This window comes from Mustelus asterias, chromosome 8, assembly GCF_964213995.1.
Source record: "Mustelus asterias chromosome 8, sMusAst1.hap1.1, whole genome shotgun sequence".
NCBI classification, from domain to species: Eukaryota; Metazoa; Chordata; class Chondrichthyes; order Carcharhiniformes; family Triakidae; genus Mustelus; species Mustelus asterias.
In genome coordinates this window covers 114,766,091-114,792,740 of record NC_135808.1, presented here as the reverse complement: position 1 = coordinate 114,792,740, position 26,650 = coordinate 114,766,091, and the positions used below count along the sequence as shown (strand labels likewise).

The 26,650-nt window shown below is 42.5% G+C and overlaps 1 protein-coding gene across 4 annotated transcripts in view; it reads left to right on the top strand.

Annotated features, from left to right (window-relative positions):
- szt2 (SZT2 subunit of KICSTOR complex) overlaps positions 1-26,650 on the top strand; it is a 195,857-nt gene that overhangs the window by 144,231 nt on the left and 24,976 nt on the right. For 2 of the 4 annotated variants that reach the window (XM_078218776.1, XM_078218775.1), the window contains 8 exons: positions 4,674-4,944; positions 6,390-6,469; positions 6,806-6,931; positions 11,192-11,394; positions 13,526-13,598; positions 17,503-17,586; positions 20,058-20,132; positions 23,605-23,670. In XM_078218776.1, coding sequence (XP_078074902.1) covers positions 4,674-4,944; positions 6,390-6,469; positions 6,806-6,931; positions 11,192-11,394; positions 13,526-13,598; positions 17,503-17,586; positions 20,058-20,132; positions 23,605-23,670 — 978 coding nt within the window. The remainder of the gene's footprint in view (positions 1-4,673; positions 4,945-6,389; positions 6,470-6,805; positions 6,932-11,191; positions 11,395-13,525; positions 13,599-17,502; positions 17,587-20,057; positions 20,133-23,604; positions 23,671-26,650) is intronic. The other 2 variants (XM_078218778.1, XM_078218777.1) reach the window with 1 other exon arrangement.

Genomic DNA, 26,650 nt, shown 5'->3' with positions numbered 1-26,650 from the left:
CCTTCTTTCAAACCTTTGACTGTTTTTCAACTTACAGCACCAGCTGACATTAACCGGGCACAATGACCCGATGAAGTGCAAGGGATGAACTGGAAACTGTCAAGTGCCATCGTGGCACCATAAGGAAGTAGCTGGTGTATAATTGGGTTTCAGTGAAGTGCTAGGATTACTATTATTAAGATATGGCCTTTTATGCTTGGGATTGAACCTCCACTGATCTTTGGAATTTTCAACGCTGAAAACTTGATAATATTTTTAACAGTGCCATTTCTGTGGCTGAATACATGGACTCTGGATTCACAATTTGTATAAAACTCTTAACCCTGTACTCTCCTGTTCATTTAGCTTTTGCCTTCGATTTGGGAGTGGGCGGGATGCAGGTTGGAGGTTACTGTCAGATCAGCTATGATCTCATTGAATGGTGGTGCATGCTTGAGGGGCTGAATGACCTACTCCTGCTTCTGTTCATATTTGTTTGTAACTGAAATCCTGAAATAGTCCTGTACGATATTGTTGGGGAATAGAACTGAAACGTGATTATTAGTTAATTTGCACCAAGACTCTTTTAAGTTGCAGTAAACTTCTCTGAACTGTGAGCCGTAAAGATGTGCTCGAACAGATGGCTTGCCCTTTGAAGCGTATAATTTTGATATTAATTTAATAATATGTTGTACAAAGGAACTGTGATGCTTTATAAAATTGTTCAGAATTCTGCAGGTATTTGCCCTGAAGGGGATGGCAGGGCAAGTGAGCGTGCTGATAACTGCCATTGCTGTGCATAGGCACTTCAAGCGTTGATCAATGTGACAGTAACTTGTCATGGCAACCAGCTGTTTGGTGTTGTCAGCATGCATTAGGGACGGTCTCTGAACGTTAACAGGTAAATGGGAAAAAATACTTGCTGCAGTGACCACTTGTTCAGAAATGTTGGTGCATATCAGGGACAGGCTGAACAATATCAAGTGCCCCACCATCTTGACCTTGCCCATCTGACATTCTGTGCCAGTCCGTAATAGTGTATCCTTTTGGCAGACTTGTATAATTTTTATCACACATGCTTAAACAAATCTTTTTCACCTAAAGGCCGCCACATATTTATATTGTTAACCAATTTATCACTGACATGTAATTTATTCAATATTATTTGTGTGAACTGACCACTTATCTAGCATGAATCCAACTGAATGCCAAGGCCAAGTGTGAGACAGGCACTCAGGAGCCCAAGTTTCTTATATTTTTGATGAAATATGCCTGGTATCACTCACAATCAAAGGAGAAGGAGGTTGATAATTCACTGGTTACATGAACATAGAACAGTACAGCACAGAACAGGCCCTTCGGCCCATGATGTTGTGCCGAGCTTTATCTGAAACCAAGATCAAGCTATGCCACTCCCTATCATCCTGGTGTGCTCCATGTGCCTATCCAATAATTGCTTAAATGTTCCTAAAGTGTCTGACTCCACTATCACTGCAGGCAGTCCATTCCACACCCCAACCACATGAATCGTAACAATGCAGAGCTTACTGATCCGTATCGGAATTTCACCCTTGTACCATTCTTCCTTAAGGATCATTCTTTGGACGTTTCTTTGACTGTGAGCATTTGCACGCCAGCTTAAAATTTTGTCCAGATTACAAGAAATTCCCAACAACTCAAAGTTTCAAAATAAGTTTTTGTGTAAATTTTTAATTATTAATGGACAAAGAAGCTGATAGTAGAATCTCTAAGCACTTTGAGCCCATATTATTGTTGCAAACTCAAGGGGCGGCACGATGGTACAGTGGTTAGCACTGCTGCCTGATGGTGCCAGGGACCTGGGTTCAATTCTGGACTTGGGTAACTGTCTGTCTGGAGTTTACACATTCTGCCCGTGTCTGTGTGGGTTTCCTCGGGGTGCTCCGGTTTCCTCCCGCACTCCAATGATGCGCGGATTAGGTGGATTGGCCATGTTAAAATGACCTTTGCTTTCACGGTAAATATGTGGGGCTACAGGGATAGGGCCTGGGTGGGATTGTTGTCGATGCAGGTTCGATGGGCCGAATGGCCTTTTTCTGCACTGTGGGGATTCAATGATTTTAGCAGAAATACGATAGTAGATGAGGACAGGAAGCATCTCCCTCTCCTCAGCCAAGCTTAAGAAATCTCTCATTTGCTTCAAGAACCAGATATAAGTTGTCATTAGGTTTCTCTTCTAAAACAAGCAAATCTTTAATTTCTTCCAATTCTTCTTGCCATGGTTGAATAAATGTGTCCAGGTGATTATGAGGCAAATCTGAGTAGCTTACTGGCTGGAAAAACTGTGGGATTTAGAATTGCTGATGTTCCAGGAAACATGGCCTCTCGGAATATGTTATCAAAAATGTAGGAAATTATGAAACTTAACTATCTGTAGTACCAGTGGAGTCTAGGCCAGTTGCACCAAAACAATGCTTGCTTCTGCTGGAATTGCTGTCTGGTATGTTAAGAAACTGTAAAAAGTAAACAAACCTGAACATATTTTTTAATGCAAGCTCATTAATTAGGAGGTCACTAATACCACACATCTTGCAAGTCACTCGCACCAAACTCTGTAACTGTCAGGACGAAGTGTTCATACTATGCTGTCAATATCTGCACATGTACCTTAAGATTTTTGATTTGATTTATTATTGTCACGTGTATTAGTATACAGTGGAAAGTATTGTTTTTTTTGTGTGCTATACAGACAAAGCATAGCATACATAGAGAAGGAAAGGGGAGAGTGCAGAATGTAGTGTTACAGTCATACCTAGGGTGTAGAGACTTAGCGCGAGGTAGATCCATTCAAAAGTCTGATGGCAGCAGGGAAGAAGCTGTTCTTGAGTTGGTTGGTACGTGACGTCAGACTTTTGTATCTTTTTCCCGATGGAAGAAGGTGGAAGAGAGAATGTCCAGGGTGCTTGGGGTCCTTAATTATGCTGGCTGCTTTGCAGAGGCAGTGAGAAGTATAGACCAAGTCAATGGATGGGAGGCTGGTTTTCGTGATGGAAGTATTGCAACTGAGAGATTGCTTGTGACAGTGTAAAGTTGCTGACTTACCCTTTACCCTTTACTGCCTGGGCCCTAAGTGTCAGAAGTCCCACCCTAAATCTCTCTACCGTACTCTTTTCTCTTTTAAGACACTGCTCGGTGTTTGACTGTGCTTTTGGTCACCTTTCCAAATGTCCTTCTATCTTGCCCTGTGTCAAACTTAATTTGATAACGTTTCTATAAGGTGCCTTTGAATATCTTATGATGTTGAAATCTATCTAAATCCAGTTGTTGTAGCTGCAGGGGATGGGAGTGAGATCTTGGTCTGATAAGGTATCTATCATTCCTTTTTCCGTTTCACACTTTGAGCAGATTGCTATTTGTTAGAATAACTTAGTGGTTCCAGGATATGCAAAGTGTGTGCTTGGAAGTCTCTTAAGGAGTGACAAATACAGAGGGGGCTAGCCAGTCCTTTTCGTTCACCAGATTGTACTGCATGCACAAGTCATTGATGGATGTTAGGATGGCATCATCCCTACCCTGTGGTAGAGGATATCCTGGTTCAAGGTCTCGGATATAAATGGGTAGAAATCGGCTACGGTTGTGGGCTAACGCCAATGGTATGCGAGCAAGTTACCTCTCAACAACTGGAAGGCCAGAGGCTAACCCAAATTCGGGCCTTGGGGATCAGGCCTGATTTCTATATATTATATATACCATCCCTGGTAGCATCAAGCACCAAGTTTTAGAAAGAATGATCATATCTGAATGCTTAAAAAGTGTTTAGTCTACCTGTGAAAGACACATGAATGATACTGATTTGATGGTTTTTCTTTGTATATTGTAATGTTTGTACCTCTCATTAGGATCCCAGTGCTGGCTCTTGCTGTCAACTCCAGCTGGAAGATGTAAATTGCCAACAACCTGCAATTAGTTGGTTGAATTTCTACAGATCAGATTGGTTCAGCCTCTTTTCCTCCTCACTGAAGTGCAAGGATTTGCAATCTTAAAGTGACCCATCCAAGGGTTTGGCTAAGAGCTTTTCTCCCATGAACTTTTCTCCCATTAACTGACATACCAAGAGTTGGCACATGAGCCACAGTGCTATTTCTAACAAAGCTTTTGATTTGATTTATTATTGTCACATGTCTTGGGATACAGTATTGTTTCTTGCGTGCTATATAGACAGAACATCCCATTCATAGAGTACATAGAGGAAAAGGAAAGGAGAAGGTGCAGGATATAGTGTTACAATCACAGATAGGGTGTGGAGGAAGATCAGCTTAATATAAGGTAGGTCCATTCAAAAGTCAGATAGCAGCAGGGAAGAAGTTGTTCTTGAGTCAGTTGGTATGCGATCTCAAACTTTTGTATCTTTTTCCCAACTGAAGAAGGTGGAAGAGAGAATGTCTGGGGTGTGTGGGGTCCTTGATTATGCTGGCTGCTTTTCCGAGGCAGCGGGAAGTGTAGACAGAGTCAATGGATGAGAGGCTGGTTTGCGTGATGGACTGGGCTGTGTTCAAAAAAATTAAAATAATTGATTGTACAATTACAGCTGAGCAAAAATCACATCCACATTGTAATAGATGAACTGCATTATTAATCTCTGCTGAAATGTAATTCCTCAGTGTATGATTGGAACTCCTCTTCTTTCCTTCCTCATCACCTCTCTGTCCACACAGGAACCAAACCCATTCCTTCATTCCACATTGGAAGCCGATGCACTGATCAAGAGTCCAACCCCACCACCAAGTAAGGAACAGGGGCGACTGAGCTCAACAAACCGGAGTCTTCCACCTCTTCACTTCCCGCCGGAAATTGTTCTATTTGATGAGGCACTGCGTGACATCACTGTACCCAAAGTGATGCGACAGTCGCACGACGCGGGGCTGACTGAGCCAGTCTCCCGTCACGGCACACAGTTCCTGGAAATCAAAAACCTGGAGCGGAGAGGTGAGGGAGACGTGGAGAAACACCTAATTTGGTCCAATATTGCTCATTTATGCAGCCTGCTTGCAGCTGCTCTGCAATCAAGTTAACATATTGCATAAATTGCACAGCTGTTTTTGTCTGAGAGAAATTAAGAGATACACTTTTTTTTAAACGAGTGAGACAGATCGGATAACCTGAAACCAAGATGCGCTTTTTCATGTAAATAAAAAATGTGTTCATTCAGAACTCATCCTCTTAAATTTTCACATTATGAGTGGCCATTGAGCTCTAGAAGGTTTTGGAACCTAACAAAACAAAATTCTTTTACAAGTTTTATATAACTCTGGGCTTGACTGTCACTCTTGTATGTTTCCGTGTGTGTCTGAGTCTCAAGTATTTGTGTGTGATATATTTGTAACATTTTGTTCTGAGCGAGTCACTTCTATTTCCTCAAGTCATTTACAATAGTCTCGTTGTTATCACCGCAAAAAACCTGCATGAAGTATCGTTTTACCTGAGTTTCTGTGATTCTTCCATGTGGCTTTTTTTTGCAAAATTTTTCCCTGCAAGTTTCAAACTGCATCATCCGTGATAACGTGTGTGAAGCCCTGGATAGGGCGGCACGGTGGCACAGTGGTTAGCACTGTTGCCTCACAGCACCAGGGACCAGGGTTCGATTCCCGGCTTGGGTCACTGTATGTGCGGAGTTTGCACGTTCTCCCTGTGTCTGCGTGGGTTTCCTCCGGGTGCCCCGGTTTCCTCCCACAGTCCGAAAGTCGTTTTGGTTAGGTGCATTGGCCATGGTAAATTCTCCCTCCGTGTACCGTCGGAGTGTGGCATTTCACAGTAACTTCATTGCAGTGTTAATGTTAGCCTACTTGTGACCAATAAATGAACTTTTAAAAAACTAGCCATTTGATCAGGTTCATTTTAGAGGGTAAACTAGTGGGAATATCATTGTCATATTGACTCTCCAGTGGGAATTTTTGTTAGATAATACACGGAGAGATCCTTAGCAAGTGCAGACATTTTAATGTTGATTTGGTTTGATTTATTATTGTCACATGTATTTGGATGCAGTGAAAATAATTGTTTATTGCATGCTGTACATGCAAAGCATACCACTCAAAGTACACAGGAGTAAAGAATAGGGTGCAGAATATAGTGTTGCAATTACTGGTGGGTTGAAGGGGCTGCTCGTAAGCGAGAAACCATATGCAGAAGGGGTAACCTAAGACTAAGCTATCGTCACCTAGTTGGTTTTGTAAAGGTAACTTAATGAAGCTGTGTCAGTGCCACCAAGAAGCATGTTATGTTACTCTTTTATCTGGTACTGTTCAGCTGGGTGGGGCCTGAGTGAGCCTTGCTGATACGTGAGCAAGTGTTAAGTACATTCTCCACAGGATGCTGCATCACTCTGCAAGTTTCACGAATTAAGCCAAAGATGTGATCTGATTCTTTTTCAGAGATGGAGAAACAGATGAAAATTGAGAACCTATTTGTGACATGGCAGCAACGTTCTGCACAGTCTAACATGCCCATTACAGTAAGTAGCGTCCTGGCTTACTTGGGGAAATGACTTTTTTATCTCATTATTGCACTTCAAAGCGAAGTATTACACTTCAAAGTGAATTATTACACTTCAGTGAATTTAAAGCCAACCTTTTATAAGATTTAAATGAAAAATTGTTTAGGTGAGCATGTATTCAAAAGTGTTGTGACTCGTACAGATTATTTATTATACAACAGCAAATGATGTGCTAATTAAATAAAACTATACTACACTACTATAGTGTTTCCCTGTACATTTGTCAGGTCATAAGCAGTTACCCTGTGAACTGATAAGAAAACATGGTAACCTTCCAATGTTTTTCTGGTTCAGCTTGGTGACCTGGACACCCTGAAACAGTCTTCGCGTCTAGTCCACTACTGTGCCACTCCACTGCTGTTTGACCCCATCTTCAGGCAACAAATCCAGGCTGAGCAACAGATTGGATCTGAGGGAAAGGTAAGTTGTTGATGTTCGTGATTTAACCAGGGGGTGGCATTTAGGGCAGCTGGATTCTGAACCTGTGGCCAATTGAAATTTGTTCTGAGGTGAATGGAAAAGTGGGGAAAATGCATACAGCCCATATCAATCGCAGTGAAAGACAGATCAGAAAAGGAATCAGTGACAGAGAGGTGGTACTAGGTAATAGGATCAATGAAAGAAGTCTGGAGCATTGGGTGGAAAGTCTTTGGAACAAACCTGCAAATGGATAGTGAGTGTTCGAATGTTCGGGGGGGCTGTGGGGGGTGGTCAGTATGCTGTATAGCAAAAACTGACCTTGTCAGGGTAAACGAGTTAACTGTGCACAAGAGGTCAGTCATGTCATGCCTAAGAAAAGCCGCCATCTGTTTGAAATCAGCAGTTTGTTGAAGCAAAACGTTATGAGCCTCAAGCATGGCAGACAGGGAATGAGCATCTGCCATTGCATAAGTTCCGTCTGAAAATAAACAGATCCAGGCGCTCTCCAGCTAAGAGAGCCATGTTAGTTTAACCTATCCTATATTGTTAATTCCTGTTGAGGACTAAAGGAGACTGCCTGAACCTTGAATGAAATTGGACATCATTGACTTGCTGTGAGTTTAAAAATGCTTCAGAGATTCTAAATATTTCTTTAATTATTCCTTATTCATCCAGTCTCTACAAAGAAATAGAATTACTGGAGGAGTCCCCTTTGATAAGTTTTCTACACTAAATAGTGGTCATCTGCAGCAAATATGGCACGATTAATCTCCCCCACCCCAAGTAAGGATCCTCTTAAAAATCCATATCTGAAAGCTGTTGGAAGACGATGGCACAGTGGTTAGCACTGCTGCCTCACAGCGCCAGGGACCTGAGTTCGATTCCTGGCTTGGGTCACTGTGTGGAGTTTGAACGTTCTCCCCGGGTCTGCGTAAGTTTCCTCTGGGTGCTTCGGTTCCCTCCCACAGTCCGAAAGACGTGCTGGTTAGGTGCAATGGCCATGCTAAATTCTCCCTCTGTGTACCCGAACAGACGCCAGAGTGTGGCGACTAGGAGATTTTCACAGTAACTTCATTGCAGTGCTACCATAAGACTACTTGTAACACTAACAAATAAATAAAATAATAATAAATGTGTCCAGACTGAGGAGATGAAAATTACTCCCATCTGCTGATTATAAATGTTTTTAATTTAGCATTCTTACTCTGGCGACAGGGGTAGCTGGTGTGGGAACTTTTTATTGATTTATTCATTTACGGGATGTGGACATTGTGGCCAGGCCAGCATTTATTGCCCGTCCCTAATTGCCCTTGACGATGGTGGTGAGCTGCCTTCTCGGACCTCTGCAGTCCATGTGATGTAGGTGCACCCATGGTGCTGTTGGGGAGGGAGTTCCAGGATTTTGACCCAGTGACAGTGAAGGAACGATGATATATTTCAAGTCAGGAATGGTGAGTAACTTGAAGGGGAACTTCCAGGTGGTGGTGTTCCCATGTTTCTACTGCCCTTGTCCTAGATGGTAGTAGTTGTGGGCTTGGAAGGTGATTTCTTTTTAATAAAGACTCAATATACGCAGGGAAATGGAAGTGCCACACTGTGGAGATGGTGACGTAGTGGTAATGTCACTACACTCGTAGTGCAGGCTAATGCTCTGGGGACCAATCCCATCACGCAAGCTGGTGGAATTTAAATTTGGCTAATAAATCTGGATACGAAAGCTAGTTTCGGTAATGGTGACCATAAAACAATTGTCACTTATCATAAAAACCCATCTGGTTCACTATTGCCCTTTAGGGAAGGGAATCGGCTATCTTTACCTGGTTTGTCCTATTCTTCATGTGGCTCCAGATCCACAGCAATGTGGCTAACTCTTAACTGCCCTCTGCAATGGCCCAGCAAGCCACTCAGCTCAAGGGCAATTATGGATGGGGAACAAATGCTGGCCTTGCCAGCAATGCATACATCCTATCAAAGAATAATTGACTAAGATTTGTTCTTCTGAGTTTCTGCTAAAGGATATTGCTGGGATAAAATAGAAGGGATTAATTTTGCAGCTGGCGACATAATACACTTGATCAATCTGGCTGGGTTTGATGTTGATTCAGTGTACCTGGAATGAAATGTTCCATTCCCCATTTCTCATACTGCTCATTTTGATGAATACAAGAAGCTCATCACAGTTGAAACATTCTGGTCTTATCCATGCTTGTGGGGTTGGCAAACATTATGCTTTGGCAGTGTGCAGAATCTTTGCCTAAAATTATATTTGGTTAATTTCTTGCACAGTTAATGCTGCCAGAATTTTACCCTCACCTGCTTCCTGTGTAGGGAAATGTATTAAGAACAAACAAAGAAAAGTGCAGCATAGGAACAGGCCCTTTGGCCCTCCAAGCCCGTGCCAATCATGATGCCCTAACTGAACTGAAAAAAGTCTTCTGTCCATACTCGGTCCGTATCCCTCTATTCCCTCCCTAATCATATACACATCCAGATGCCTATTGAATGTTGCTAATGTGCCTGCTTCCACCACCACATCTGACAGCACATTCCAGGTATCCACTGCTCTGAGTGAAAAACCTCCCCTGTACATCTCCTTTAAACTTTCCCCCTCTCACCTTGAACTTGTGCCCCCTTGTAATTGACACTTGCAGCCTGGGAAAAAGCCTCTGACCATCCACCCTGTTTATGTCTCTCACAAATTTGTACATCTCTATCAGGTCTCCCCTCAGCCTCCGTCTTTTCAGTGAAAACAATCCGAGTTTATGCAACCTCTCCTCAAAGCCAATGCTCTTGAAACCAGGCAATATCCTGTTTAGTATGTTTGTTGGCTTTCTGTATATTTCTGTATAAATCCAGCCAGTCTTATTTTGAGATAGTTTCCTGAATTCTTCCTTTATGACTGCTTTAAAACATTGTCCCCGCATAATATTTCTTCATTTTGGCTTTGGCATCAGTTTTTTTTGTCCGATTATCCCTCTGAAGAATCTTAGGATGTTTTTCTTTCTTAAAGGTGTTCTAAAAATGTAAATTCTGATTGTTTCATAATTGATCACAGTATGACTAAATACTTGTCGTGAATAGTTTCTTTTGTTGAATTCAATTTCTTACCCTGTTTCAGATACTATATTGATTTTAGCCTGATTAATAGTCCATTCAGTGAGCCATAATCAAAGAGTCTGTGGAAGCCAAAATTCCACAATCCACTTTATTTGTAACGTCCTCAAAAAAAAAGTCAAGAAAGTTTGTCGAGGACAGCGATCCCCCAGCTAAATTGATTTTGACTTTTCCTTCATTAAATTATTGCCGTGAATATATCTCATTCCTTTATGGTTTTGATTACTTAATCTGCTACTGATAGAGTGCAGTTGATATTCGGTTAATGGATCTGCAGTTTTCTAGGTAAGGTTTGACATTTTGAAAGATATAGAATAATCATAATACTTCAGTAATTGTGCAGACAACCAGTATTTTCATCCTCGCTGAATACTCCGAGAAAATAGTGATTATCAGCACTCAAACATTTAATGGAAATCAATGTTTTCTTGTAAATGTCCTGATGAATCAAAAGGAACAGGCTCTTAATGCCATAAAATGAGTTTTTGTCTACATTTGATATTCATTTGTCAGGCAAAACAATTTAAATGGAAAGATTTTACATTGGCATCAGTCTTTCTTTGGGTCTTTAGAAATAAGTGTTGCGCAAAAGAAGGAATAGTTCAAAGTGGGGAAGTGGATTGGGTCAGAGGTTGTAGCTTCTGTTAACTAGTTTCGGTCTAGATTACGTCATAGAAACATAGAAGATAGGAGCAGGAGGAGGCCATTTGGCCCTTCGAGCCTGCTCCGCCATTCATTACAATCATGGCTGATCGTCCAACTCAATAACCTAATCCTGCTTTCTCCTCATAACCTTTGATCCCATTCACCCTAAGTGCTATATCTAGCCACCTCTTGAATACAATAATATCGGTTATTTCACCCTCTATCAACATCTCCAAAACAGATTATTTGGTCATTAATTGCATTGATTATGTGGGACTTTGCTATGTGCAAATTTACAGCTGTCTCCCCCTATATTGCAACAGCGACTACAGCTCAAAATTCCTCATTGGATGTGAAGTGCTTTGGCGCATACTGTAGTTGAGAAATGCATCATATAAATGCGTGTGTCTGTTTCCATTTTACCTCAGAGATGAACTTCAATCATCTTTTCTTGTCTTCACATTTTCTGATTTCTTATTACTTCTGACCTTCTCTGCCTAGAAGCGTCATCGTTCTAATGACTCAACTGCATCAGGGAGAGACCGGAGTCACAGCTGTGATTCTGTGGAAACGATGCCTTTTAAACTGAAGGAGGAACAGTGGCTGGGCGAGATCTCCAATGCATTCATGCAGCAGTACATCCAGTACCTACAGAGCATGGGTTTTATCCTAGTGCAGGTTCGCCCACCTTCCCCTACAAGGAGGTAAGCAGAAGGACAGTTTAATGCAAGGTTGCAGAATTGTCACCCGCCATTCTCTGTACAAGTCACGCAATTGAAACAGTGCAGCTACTACTCAGACATGTTACTCAATGTGAGCTATATAATTCAAGTTTTCCCCTGATACTAAGATAATCTTTAAATGGATGCAAGAGAATGAAATCTGTTGCAGCATGTCACATGGATTCCGTGTTGTGACTTATTCAATAAAGTATCTATCTTCACAATATATGGAAGTTAGTGAGCATCCACACATTCCATTTCACTAAAATAACCCCAGTAATTTATTTGGAAAATAAATGTTTTGGACGATTCAGGTGGCATAGTAAATATCCTCAGGGAAAACTGAAAGAAAGCGTTTTTTTCACTGGCCCTTCCAGTTTCCTAATCATATTTTCATCACACATTGGAAGTGCGAGCTAAATGTCAAATGTAGATCGTTATTATACACTTTCACTGCTAACAGTAAAATGGAATGCCTGGAGTGGAATGTAGAAACCCTGTTTGGGAAGACGGATGAATGTGGGAACAAATCAACTGACTGTCACTTTGAAAACTATATTCAGCCTACATAAATACAAAATAATAACTCAACTGGCACACAACCAGAATAGTTAAAGTGAATGTCTGTTAGCTTGTAGTCTTCATTTTTTTTTTACAGAACTGCAAGTCTAGATCAGCACAGTGCCAAAACAGCATCACTGTCATTTCAATCCCAACCTGCTACTATACACTACCTATTGTAAAATCCTGTATGTGTAATCTAATAGAATAGAATCTCTACAGTGCAGAAGGAAGCCATTTGGATTATTGAGCTTGCACCCACAACAGTCCCACCCAGGCCCTATCCCCGTAATCCCACATATATACCCTGCTATTCGCCCAACAGTGAGGGGCAATTTACCATGGCCAATCCACCTAACCTGCACATCTTTAGACTGTGGGAGGAAACCCACACAGACATGGGGAGAATGTGCAGACTCCACACAGTCACCTGAAGCTGGAATTGAACCTGGATCCCTGGCGCACCAGTTGGTGTGGTTCTGTAATTTTACTGGGCCAGGACACTCACCAGAGACTCAGTCTGGCCTTTGGTAGCATTCAGCCCATTTTCCTGATGGTCCCAATGCAGGGCGGCAATGGCCTAGTGGTATTACAGCTAGACTATTAATCCAGAAACTCAGCTAATGTTCTGGGGATTCAGGTTCGAATCCCTGCCACGGCAGATGGCAGAATGTGAACTCAATAAAACATATCTGGAATTAAGAATCTACAGATGATCGTGAAACCATTGTCAATTGTTGCAAAAACCCATCTGGATTACTGAAGGCCTTTAGGAAAGGAAATCTGCTGTCCTTACTTGGTCTGGCCTACTTGTCATACCAGAGCCACATCAATGTGGTTGACTCTCAACTGTTCTCTGAAATGGCTGAGCAAGCCACTCAGTTCAACTAGGGATGGGCATGTGATGCCCAACTGTCCATCTACAATGTCATGTTAAGCAAGACGGTTGCCTCCCACACTACCTAATGCTCCCCTTCGCACCAACACGGGCAGCACGATGGCACAGTGGTTAGCACTGCTGCCTCTCAGTGCCAGGGACCTGAGTTCAATTCCTGGCTTGGGTCACTGTCTGTGTGGAGTTTGCACATTCTCCCCATGTCTGCGTGGAGTTTCCTCCGGGTGCTCTGGTTTCCTCCCACAGTCCAAAAATGTGCAGGTTAGGTTGATTGGTCATGCTAAATTGCCACCTAGTGTCCCGGAATGCATAGGTTAGAGGGATTAGCGGAACAAATATGTGGGGGTTATGGGGATAGGGCCTGTGTGGGATAGCTGACTCGATGGCCAAATGGCCTCCTTCTGCACTGTAGGGATTCAATGACTAAGTTGTGCGCCATGATGAGACATACTACATAGTTGCCGATAGACCAAATTACATCTTGTTGCAGCAGTTCAACATGCTCCTCCAACTTTGCAAGCCAGTTGCTTTTACTCCTAATCATCCTCTACAGTTGTTATTCAGAAAATCTGACTGTTGTGATGCAGTATCCCATTCCACTGATTACTTTACTGCAGCATTTATAACCTGCCGTATTTGTGGGTTTATTTCTTCCAGTTTGGGACGGACTCGGCCAATGGACTCGCGATCTATATCTATTCACAAGCAGAAAAGTGATGACAGTCCAAAGGTGAGCGGTCGAGAGCGTTTGGAGAATGGCTCATGGTGAAAATTTGAGTCCTTGCTTATGCAATCCAAACATTATTATCACAATTAGCAAGTGAATGCTCAAAGAGCTTGTATGTTGTCAGTGACGCCTCGAAGCAGATGCTCAGCTTTGTATTACAGAATCACAGAATACTACAGTGCAGAAGAGGCCCTTTGGCCCATCGAGTTTGCACCGACGCATGAAAGGCGCTGACCTGCCCATCTAATCCCACTTGCCAGCACTTGGCCCATAGCCTTGAATGTTATGGCGTGCCCAGTACTCATCCAGGTACTTTTTAAAGGATATGAGGCACCTGCCTCCTCTACCCTCCCAGGCAGCGCATTCCAGACTGTCACCACCCTCTGAGTAAAAAGGTTTTTCCTCAAATCCCTCCCCTAAACCTCCCACCCCTCCCCTCGCAACTGACCCTTCAACTAAGGGGAGCAGCTGCTCCCTGATTACAAAAGCTTAACATTGCAAGTTAAACAGCAGACAGAGAAATGGTACAAGAACTCCTAAAATGTTCATTTGCTGATGTTGTCAAGTCATGTTTAGGCTTCTGTGCGACCTTTAAAATAACTTCCAGGTATTTGATTCCCAGACACTTTGTGAATCATCAGTTTTATTTTTATAGAACAGATTCTGGAAACCTGAAATAAAAACCAAAAATGTTAAAAATATTCAGCAGGTTAAGGCAGCATCTGTGGAGAGACAGACAGAGTTAACATTTCACATTCGTGATCTTTCATCAAAAAGTTCTAATGGCCTACATGTGACTATAGACTATAAATTGTGGTGATTTCTTAACTGCACTCTGTAATAGACTAGCAAGCAATTGAGTGGTGTCCAAGGAGGTGACTCAACACTCTGTTTTCAAGGGCAGCCAAGGTGGGCACCATTTGATGTTGGCCTTCTCAGTGCTGCCCACATTCTGTGAATGAGTTTTTTAAAAACTGGCCTTTTAGACCAAACTGGAGCTCATGTTTAACAAGAATAATGTATGCAAATTAATGGGAAAACTGACTGTAATTGAGGCATTTACAACACTTCAGTAGAACGAAAAGCACTTAAAATTGAAATGGCATGAAAAGAGATTCTTACAATGCCAACTTGACTGTAGCTCAAGAAGTAACACGACATTTAATTGCAAGTTGCAGAGTTCTGTCATGTTCGTAGTATTATTAAAATTAATTGATGGTTGGTTTCAATATACATTTCTGATTGAACATACCAGAGAGATAAGCAAGCACTAGAAGTGGACTGCCTGCATCTGCCATTACGCTACCAACCACGTAAGGACCTGGGCAGGACCACAGGATAGTTTTACCCTGCAAACGTAAGGTGGAATTTTCCCAAAATTCCACAGTGCTGGAGTAGGCAAGTGAAGCTGTGTGAAACTCACTGGTTTCACAGCTGCCTGTGCTGGCGAGGATTACACAGCCGGGTGGGGGATTGTTGGGGGGGGGGGAAGCGAGGATTACACAGCCAGCTTTGGAGGGGGGGGATTTAAACTCACTGGCAAACCTGGGATTCAGAAAGGACGCCCCAACGCCCCAATCTCAAAGTGTTCCTCACCAATCGCGGACGATACTTACCTCCACGCCACTGCCTTGGTCATCATAGAATCATAGAAATCATACAGCGCAGAAGAGGCCCATCGAGTCTGCACCAACACATCCGAAACACCTGAACTCCCACCTAATTCCATCTGCCAGCAGTTGGCCCATAGCCCTGAATGTTATGATGTGCCAAGTACTCATCCAGGTGGGACTTAAAGGATGTGAGGCAACCCATCTCTATCACCCTCCCAAGCAGTCCATTCCAGACCTCACCACCCTCTGGGTAAAATAGTTTTCCTCACATCCCCCCTAAATCTCCTGCCCCCTCACCTTGAACTTGTGCCCCTCGTGACTGACCCTTCAACTAAGGGGAATCATGACTGGTTTTCGTCGGTAGTAATTCCTGCCGGTGTGACATCACGCTGGCAGGGGGACGACATCTAACGATCCTGGAAGCAATGGCACTAAATGTATAATGACATTTAAATGAATTCTAATCGATGGAACCAAAAGAGAAAGTGCTAGAAAATCTCAGCAGGTGTGGCAGCGTCTGTAAGGAGAGAAATAGATGACCCTTTGTCAAAGGCTTCAGCATCCGCAGTAATTTGCTTTTATCTAACTGATGGAAATAAGGTTCACGCCTTTTCTGGTGTTAACCAGATTACATCACTGGCAGGCAGTGAGAAAGACCTCAAACTGAGATCTCACCACCGGCAATTCCAATATGGCCCTCTCGCGAGAGTTAGCAGCCATAATGGGATCTACGCACCGAGAATTGCAACCCTCATGTCAGCAGGAAGCCAATTGCAAAGGAATGCAATCTGCTGCATGGCAATCTATAGTTAACCTGCACTGTAGAGATTGTACTACCAGAGGCAGTCAGGATCCTCTCCTCCCTCACATTTCCTGCTTTCAACTCCTAAGCTAGCCTAGAGATGGTCTTCAGTACTGGCCAATGTACTTCCCACATATGCACCGTGTAATTGTCTGAAACCTAAGTCAACATGTCACTGTTCACCATCTGTCTTGGTGAAGGTCACCAATTTGCTGCAGCTGGCAGTCTTAAGTTGCACTGCCATGTAAAGTGTAACCGATGGCACTTTCACCAAAATGCAGTTGGATGCTTACAAACTGTGTTGAAAAAGGTGTGGGCTCTTCAAAGCCCAGTGACTAGTTTTCAAAAAAAGCCTTGTCAATACTCTGAAATGTTTCAGATTTTAGCTTTAAAAGCAGCTTGCATTGCAGCATGCTCTATGTGATATTTGCATGGTTCTGTTGGATGCCCGTATGGTAATGAGTGACAATGGGAACTAATAGCACTTACCATGAGTGTGAGGAGCCTCTGTTCTTGCCTTTTAAAGATGCTGAAATATTAGGATTTCCAATATGATGTCCTTGGAAGAATCAAGTGCTTAGAAGTTCTGAGCTTTTCTCGAGTTTATATTTGTTGCCCTGTATTATGTAATATTATTAAGAAGGCAAAGTCTGACACAAATATTACTTTTTGTAAATTATCTGCCCTTCAAAATTAGGCATTTTGCATCAGGAATTTTGGCACTTGCTTATGAGTGTGAGTGCATCGATCCTGTATAATCCTGGACAGAGCATTTCATTTTTATGGGTCTTTTCTAATTGGTTAAAATCGCTTTGGTCACGGCTAAAGCCTTGCCTTGTTTAGAAAAGCAGTGCCACTTTTTTTTAACAAAGTAAAAAATGTTTAGATCGATTTTAAAATGTACTTTGATTTATTTTCACGTTGCTGTGAGGGTGCTTATTACTGCTAACCAGCTTTTGATTTTTATCAAACACCCATAGGACCATATGATCATTCATCACTTGCTGTTTAGCACTAATAGGATTAGAAGCCCACCTTCCAGGAACCCTCCAACATAAGCCTCAAGTTAGCGCAGCCTCAACATAAAACTTAACAGTGATTTGTAATGGCTACTCCTGGGATAGATTTGAAATTATCTTTGTAAGTTGCCCTGTAAATCATGCTTCACGGTGTCTGTCTGTCTTTGTATGATATGTGCATGGAGTCTTTGAGCTCTCTTAGTCTCCAGATAGATTTATGAGTTTTATCCAATCTTAATTGCTGAACTAGATGAGCCATGCAGCATGTGACGAAAGAGGCACATTGTATGGAAGGTAAGAGTCGGTTCGTCACCACAGAAGCCCACTCTGTGATGCTATCTCTGCAGTTTTTATCAAACTAATGCTGTGTGACGAGAGTTCCCACGCTGGCACCAAGCCTTAGGCACATGGTAAAAGGTTGTAGTAATCACAGTAACTGAATTATTTGATGTATATGTGGAAATCTATTACAGAGTGCAGATGGCTCCTGTGTAATGACCTACCATCTTCAAAGGGCTCTGCCAGGTGGAATTGTCCTCATGGAGCTTGCTTTTCAGGTAAGGACGATGTGCTGTGCTGTGCTTGCAAAGCTATTAGACATTTTCATTTATCTCACAACTGACATATGTATCTTATTTTGTGCAGGAGGGACGTAATTCCGTTATGTTACAGAATTGAAAAATAAACATTTGGTGAATGAGAGTATTCAGAATGATCTACTGAGTGATATCTGACCTCCCACTCCCAGCCCCGACCTCCCACTCCCAGCCCCGACCTCCCACTCCCAGCCCTGACCTCCCACTCCGGGCCTGCCCTGATCTCCAGCCCCTGCCCACACTACCTAATGCTCCCCTTCTCACCAACACGGGCAGCACTGTGGCACAGTGGTTAGCACTGCTGCCTCACAGCTCCAGGGACCCGGGTTCAATTCCCGGCTTGGGTCCGTGTAGAGTTCGCACATTCTTCCCCGTGTCTGCGTGGGTTTCCTCCGGGTGCTCCAGTTTCCTCCCACAGTCCGAAAGACGTGCTGATTAGATGCATTGGCCATGCTAAATTCTCCTTCAATGTACCCAAAAAGGCGCCGGAGTGTGGCAACAAGGGGATTTTCACAATGATGGCATTGCAGTGTTAATGTAAGCCTACTTATGAAACTAATAATTAAACTTTAAAACTTTAAACATTATGGCCGCAATTCTCCCATCACGCTGCGCTAAAAAATTAGAATCTTCTGCAGCGGGCAGGGAGAATCTCACAGCGGGCTATGTGCAGGTTTCGGGCATGCGTTCCCGCCACGGTAGTGTCTCCCAGCGCTGGATTTCCAGCTGCGTCTGCTCCGTGCCAGATATTGGTGGGGAGGCGCGGAAGTCATTTTAATCTTATTTTGCATGTGATTTAAATGCACTGAAGCCTCCAATCCACTAGCCTCCCCCCCCACCCTTAAGTGCATTGGCCATGCTCAATTCTCCCTCAGTGTAACCCGAACAGGAGCCAGAGTGTGACGACTAGGGGATTTTCACAATAACTTCATTGCAGTGTTAATGTAAGCCTACTTGTGACACTAATACAATAAAAAATTTTAAAAATACACTGTGGCTGGGATTTTCCGGCCCCATTGTGGTAGATTTCCCTATGGTTGAGCCATCCAAATCTCCCTTGCATTCAATGGGAGAGGCCAGAATATCCACCCTATTTAATTACAAATTGTTGTAAGCTTCATCACAATATCTAATGCACTCCATAATTTAAGGCAATGCTTCCAGATCTCACAAACTGACATCCAGATATTATTGCATGAGCTTTCTTCCATTTGATTGTTAGAAAAAAAATGCTGGTCTCCTGCTATCTTCATACCTCCTTATTACCTCCTTAGATGAAAAATTTCTCTATACCCATGGAGGTGCTAATCATTCAATATAAATTGATGTCACCCAGTCTATAACCCCACAGCTTGTTTGTGAGGTTAATGTTGTTACATTAATTTTACCTACAAACGCAGGAATTCTGATTGTGTACGAGAAGGAAAACCTAGTCGGTGTTCTCCCAGTACAGCTGTCAGTATGATTGCTGTGACATCTGGGATCTCAGTACAGCAGTCAGTGTGATACTGTGACTGGGATACTAGGATCCCAGCCAGTGTGACTCGGTGAAAGCTCAGGAATCTCAATGCAGCAATCATCGCGACTCGGTGAACACGCTGGATTCTCAATACAGCAGTCAGTATGATAACCGGGTGACACTCGGGAATCTCAATGCAGCAATCATCGCGACTCTGTGAACACTCTGGAATCGCAAATACAGCAGTCAGTATGAGTGTGTGTGGCACTCAGATCTCAGTACCGCAGTTTTTATTTCCCCAATGGGCCAGCATATTTCCCACACAATTCAAACAGTGCATTGGTATCAGATCCATCCGCCGAGTCTTGTGTGAATCACCTGTTTACTTGCCGTCCTGGACAGGACTCTCAGCATTGTGACTCCCATCACTAGGTGGCATCAGTACCCTTTTTCAGGATTCCGTTTCAGCTCAATTGGCTGCTGTAGATTTGGTTATGAAGCAACTGGAATAGTTGCTCCAGTGAATCCCTCGAATGTTTCGTGATTGACAAATGGAATGTGTGCTGCACCTTGAGGAACTGTTGTTTCATTAAACAGGGAGAACCCCTTCTCTCAGAGCTGGGACGACTTCGTCTGTGACAGACCCAGAATTTGTGGATAATTAACAATTTTCCGTATTTCTGTGTGACAATTACACATGCATACTTCGGCTGAATAAGTGAACTTTTAGTGAATTGTACAGTCTTACTCATTATGAAGTGTCAAAGGAACCTTTTGTTACAAGGGAAAAATGATCTCCTGGCTTCCATTTGTTGCTGCTGTCTAAGTCACCTTGAAGTGATTTGCAGCATAGTAGCATGTATTTGTCATTTTAATTCAAGTCCATTCAATACCAGTGACTAAAGTACAGCTATTTATTCACAAAAGGATCAAAATATATGCCCCTTAATTTCTACTCTTTTCCATTTCTTAGGGCTGTTACTTCTGTGTGAAACAATATGCCCTCGAGTGTTCCCGGATTCCAATGGGACAGTCTGTGAATTCCCAGGTAACTTCAAACCTGTTACAGATGTAAAGGATCGTGTTTCTACATTAATCATACCTAATATTAAAGACAGATTATTCATTTTAATTGACCTAAAATAACAAAACCTTTTTAAAAAATCATGGCTACACAGCATATCTCTGAATAGGTGAGTGACTGCTTTTCCTTTCTAAATTTTCTGTGAGAAAATGTAAATGCTGCAGCTCCTTAATTGCTCGTTTTTAAACCAACGACGTAACAAGACATTGCTTAATTCAACAACGCTGGTGAAGGAAACAAATGGAAGTGGGCAGTCTGATGGGGTGGGAATACAACCATTAGAAACGGAACAGGGAGTTGTAACAATGCTGTTGGAGTAGGAAGGTACCATTCAACCCATTGAGCTTGCTCACTCCTTCATCTCTGGCACCTTTGTTAAAACTAATATTCAACCTGGTTGAGAGAAAAAAAAAGATTGATTGCTCTAGGCAATTGAGAAAAATTTAAAAGCAGTTATGGGGTTTCATTTGGCCATACAGAGGTGAGGCTACCATGAGACCAAACATGACAATGCCAAGGGATTCAACTAAATTGTTAACTAATAAATTATGTACAAGTAAGTAGTCGTCAGCTTTGTTCTCCCTTCCTTCCCACATTAGTGACAAATCATAGCAACTTATTGCTTCTGACATCTACTTGGTCAAACAGGTTTTACAGGAGTCCATTCTGCCATGGTTCTTTGACACCTTTGCGTGCTTTAAAATTACTTAAGTTGTTGGCTCTGAAATATTTGCCACCTGGTGTCAGTAGCTCCCTTCATACTGCGATGTATCTGGTTCAGTCTCAGCAGACTACTTAATTCACATCTCACCATATGTTGAGAATATGTTGTGTAGATTCGATTTTTCTGATGGCTCTGAATGATTCATTTTTTAAATCTGCGTTGTGGTATGAAATCTGTTTAAAAGGACACTTGCATGTTTTCATTTGATTTTTAGAACTGGCATGAGTGATCTTCCTATATATTTGTGAATAATTTGTAATCTCTTAGTCTTTATGTTCAGTTATTCACGACATTTGGTTAAGGCATTGCCACCTGATGAGTTAGATTATGCACAGCACTGTCCTTTGATAATCAAATTTGGGTCATCAGTAAACTCTGAAAGAATAAAACTGAATGTGCAGAATTACCTGTCAATCCCTAAGATGTCAAAATGGAGATTCTGTGGAAGTAAGACAAATCTGGTCCTTGACCTCTGTCAAGCAATCATGCCTGTAGGGGGAGTGTCATAATGGGTTGCTTGTCTTAAGCTGTAATAGACTTGAAAACCAAGTTTCCTTTGACCAGTGGGAAGTTAGTAGGATCACCGTCACCTCCTCTGTATAAGTGCCCCTGTGTATGAATGAGAAATAGTGGAAAGGCCCACACAATCTCCCAATTGAGCAGCTTGGCTCCCACACCAAAACCTCAACAATCTTTTTTGTTCTTAAAGCTGTCTTAATATGTGTCTCTTAGCCCACTCCTTGAACATTTGAAGTGTTTGGAAACACAAGGAACCTTTGTGCAACTGAACCTAGTCCCTGCTCAAGATGACCTTGACATATTGCTCACCTTGTAAGCCATTAGCACAGAAAGTGAATAACAAAGAATTCTGATGACAATGCCATATGGCATTCTAGCACAAACCGGTTGAGCTTGTCTTTCTTTGCAGATTGTAAAGATCTTCTCTAGTTTGCTGTTTCTCAAAGAATGCGGTTAACAAAACTACTTGAAGTTTTAACTTGTAAATTGCTAATTAGTTTGTAACTGGAGCTACACATAATGGGGAAAACCATTCTGGAGAAGTCATCAAAATGTCTTCCAACATTAGCTGAGGGTCTGTGACTAGCTTTGACTTTTAATGGACACAGTGGACAGGATTTGATACATTCCATCCTGCTGTGCGGCCACAAGAGCGAGCCGCGATGTAGTGGATGCCGTTTAATTAGGAGGGAAGAGGAGGTGTAGAGACCCCGTCACCTTCCCGACACCCTCCTAATTACATAGAAACTAAAAGCAGGAGTCCAGCCATTCGGCCCTTCGAGCCTGCTCCGCCATTCATTTTGATCATGGCTGATCATCGAATTCAATATCGTGATTTTCTTTTCCCCCCACCCCACCTTCCGTCCATATCCCTCGATCCCTTTAGCCCTGAGAGCTATATCTAATTTCTTCTTGAAATCACACCATGTTTTGGCCTCAACTACATTCTGTAGTTCACCAGCCTCTGGGTGAAGAATTTTTTCCTCACCTCAGTTCTAAAAAGATTACCCCTTATCCTCAAACTATCACCCCTAGTTCTGGACTCCCCGACCATTGGGAACATTCTCTCTGAATCTACCATGTCTAACCCTGTTCGAATTTTATAAGTTTCTATGAGATCCCCTTTCACTCTTCTAAACTCCAGTGAATATAATCCTAACCGACTTAGTCTCTCCTCATATGACAGACCTGCCACTCCAGTAATCAGCCTGGTAAACCTTCGCTGTACTCCCTCTGTAGCATAGACTTCACTCCTCAGATAAGGACACCAAAACTGTACACAATACTCCAGGTGTGGCCTCACCAACACCCTATACAATTGCAGCAAAACATCCCTATCCCTATACTCAAATCCTCTTGCTATGAAGGCCAACATACCATTTGCCTTCTTTACTGCCTGCTTATTTTCAGTGACTGATGCACGAGGGCACCAAGGTCTCGCTGAGTATCTACCTCCCTCAATTTACAATTAATTCAAGGACAGGGAATGTCGAGTTCAACCAATGCCGTGGTGGCCTGTCTTTGGGCTCTGGGTCGGGAGCCTCTTAGTTGGACAGCCTGAGCCCCTCGGAGAGCTTTGTTAGCAGCACCCCACTGAAAACCTCATCCCTGTCCTCTGCTGGCCACTGCACTTTTCCCCCATGAGAGTCTACCTGATGATTGCTCCAAAATTTCACCAAAAGTATTTTTGAATAGTTTGCACAATATATCCAGATTAAACTGGGACTGAGCAGTTTTTGAAGGGCTGATTTTCAGCTGGATGTCCTCATCGGGTTTCAGAAATGTTGCATTGGCACTTATCTGGGCATTGGAGGAAGTGGTAAGCATCGTAGATAAAACTGTCTCCAATGTAAGCATGGCCTCTCACATACAGAAATAGATCAGATGAGGAGACTATTTTTATAAAAGATATACTATTGCTTTGTTCTACATTTTTTTTAAAGCGGCTACTAATGCTGCTTCTCCTGGTTTTTGGAAAGAAATGTGATTTGGTAAGGAACAGTGCTGTGTTGATTTAAAATCTGGGTGAATAACAGGTTTGGTGACCCTTCAATTAATGGGCTACGCTCATGATGTTTTCTGATTTAATTCTTGCCTGTGGCAATGCCTCACTTAAATGTACTGTACCTAGAATAGAAACTGCATGTGTGTCTGTTGAGTGCCATATCCATCTCAATTCCTGTCTCCCATTAGGGCTCTCTAGTGTCCAAAGTTCGCATCAAGTGCCTTGCCGAAGTGAGTTCGGTCTCAGAGTCAGCGGTACGTCCCAAGCTCCAGAGGCCTTACTCTCATACACTTTCTCTCCTTCCCTAATGCACACTGACTCTCTTTTTGCTAATTTTGTTCATTTTCTGTTTCTTTCCCCCTCACTCTCTGGCTCTGAATATTAATCATTCTAAAGGAATGGTTCAAGTGTTGCTTAGATTTTGCTCTTCAATTCATAGACATTCATTCTGTGTGCACTGTTCAGCTATTAATTGCATCAATATTTCAGTATTATTTGATTAAGTATGGGAAGAATTGGAGGAATCCATGCCCACTATTTCCTCCCTCTTTTATCTCTGTGTTCCTCATCCTTTCAGCCTGCAGGCATTAAATTAAAATTGCCATCCTCCCATGCGAAGAGAAAAACAATTACCCTTTGAGAAATGGCACTTACACTGCCCTTCAGTTGGGTGATCTTTCTTTTCAATCCCTCCCATTTTGTATTAAAGGCCATGTCATAGTGCCTTGAGCGCTTTTCTGACCAAAGTCTTTATACACAAGGAATAACAGCAACTTGCACATATGGAACACTTCTAATGTCCAAAAGCATCTCAATGCTTTGCAGATTCATAGGTGTTGGAGGGTGAGAGAATGTGGGTCTTAATGAGATTGTTAAAGGAGAAGCTGGAAGAATTTAGTGAGGGAATTCCTAGATCATTGAAGGCATAGCCTCCAGTAATGGAACAAATAGAGTCAACAAAATGGAGCGACCGAGCAGTAGGGGTGTAGGGCTATTAAAGGTTAAAGACACAAGGATGAGGGAGACCCTGATGAGATTTAAGCACAACGATCAGGATTTTAAGTTTGATATGTTGGGGAACTGGGAACTAATATAAGTCAGGGGGGGGACATGATTCGTAGGTGAGATGGACGTGCTGTGCGATAGGATAGGGAAAGAATTTTTTTATAAATAGCTGAAGCTTTAGAGAGGGTGGTGGGTAGGAGCTGAACAGGGAGATCATTGGAACTGTAAAGACCGGAAGTGACAATTGAACATTTCAGTAACAGATGGACTAGGTTCATGATGGAGGCAGGCCGCCTTACAGAAATTGGAGCTGACTTATGTCTAGGGTTGATGCCAAGAGGTCATGTGGATGAGGAAAAGGGTAGGGACAAATACAGATATGCAGGGGATGGGAAGAAAGGCCATTGCTTATGCTCTATCTAGAAAAAATAGTTAAGAGTCAAACTGGATGAGAATGATGTGGAGAGTTGAGAATAGTTGAAAAATAGAAAGGCGGCAAAGGATAACAATGGCTTATTTGGTTGTGTCTTGGAAGTTGGGTTGAGGGATCAAAGAAGGGGGTACACAAGGAATAACCAAAGTGGGAAAGAGTAAAGTTTTTTTGGCGTTATTCATAATTATTCTTAATTTAGTCAACATCCACATATTACACGAAATTTAACTCCCAGAAAGATGATAACTAATGCAAAATTTATCATGAGACTTTTACAACTGCGTTGTTTTGCAGAGCGGTCACTGACTCATTGCCTCTTATTCAGAGAAGCCACTATTGGCCAAGTGACATTCGCTTCTCTAATAAGTGGTCTGAAGGGATGAGCATTTCTACTGCATTCTAACTGCAGTTTCTTGCCCCTTTATAGATGATTTGAAACAGTGTGATTCCTGGGACAAAAGCAATTTGTACTTCATAAGTTCAAGATAGCTATGTTATTTCAAATAGCTTGACTGCAACAGCTCAGACAAGATAGTGACACACAACAGCACAGTTGTTCAGTGCATAAAGAAGCCAAGGAAGAATACTATTCTACTTGCTCTCTCAATTCTATGAAAACCTGGCATTGTTGCTGTTAAAATATATCAGGCTGCTCCAATAAACACCTCCATTATATTGTGCCAGATACCCTGTACAGTAATCAAAACTGCACTCATATCATAGGGTTACTCAATGATACATCCCAATTCAACCTTCCAAACCTTGCTTAGAGTAAACCTGTTCATAGAATCATAGAATCTCTACAGTGCAGAAGGAGGCTATTCGGCCCATCGAGTCTGCACTGACAACAATCCCTCCTGACCCGATCCCCATGATCTTATGTATTTACCTTGCTAATCACCCTGACACTAAGGGGCAATTTAGCATGGCCAATCAACCTAACCCGCACACCTTTGGACTGTGGGAGGAAACCGGAGCACCCGGAGGAAACCCACGAGGACACGGAGAGAATGTGCAAACTCTACAGACAGTGACCCGAAGCCGGAATAGAGCCTGGGTCCCTGGAGCTGTGAGGCAGCAGTGCGAACCCCTGTATCGTCCCAATTTACAAAAGAATACAGATGCCTGAAACAAAACGGAATAACAGACATCTTTGAGGCTTGTTGATCCTTGGGTGTGGCAAGTCCCCATAAATGCTCCCCACATTCAATGTGGGGACAGCAATTCTGTTTTAGTATTGAGTGTCCATTGTCAACAGTTCACCCAATAAATTCATATCAGTAAACGGTTTGGAGAAATGCTGACAGTGCAACCAGATGGACATCTGTGGAAATGCTGGTAAGGTGCTTTTATGAGAGATGTATCACTCTAAGGAATGCTTCTGTGGACATTCAGGCACTATGGATGCTCGTTGGGAATTCTTGGGAATTTGGGCTTTTGTGTTCAATATTGTTGCTTTTATGAGCCTTTGTTATGTCAGCTGGCTTCCAGTTATGGTGAGTAGATTGTACAACTGTTCATACTATTCATAATTGACATATCTATTTCAATGCCTTACCTATACTAGGGAGTTATATTCTCAATTGTTGGATGTCTGCTCTAAAAGAATTCTGATCTTTAAAAACATTGTTCTGAATTCCCCTCGACTCAGATAAACCCTAATCCAAATTTTTGCTCCTGGGAGGGATGGGCAGAGATGGGAGAATTCCCAGGGCCAAGAAGGTGACCTTCACAAATGGCTACCTGGAAGTCAGAGTTTTGGTCCATGGGGGACAAACTAGAACAGGAGTCGAGGC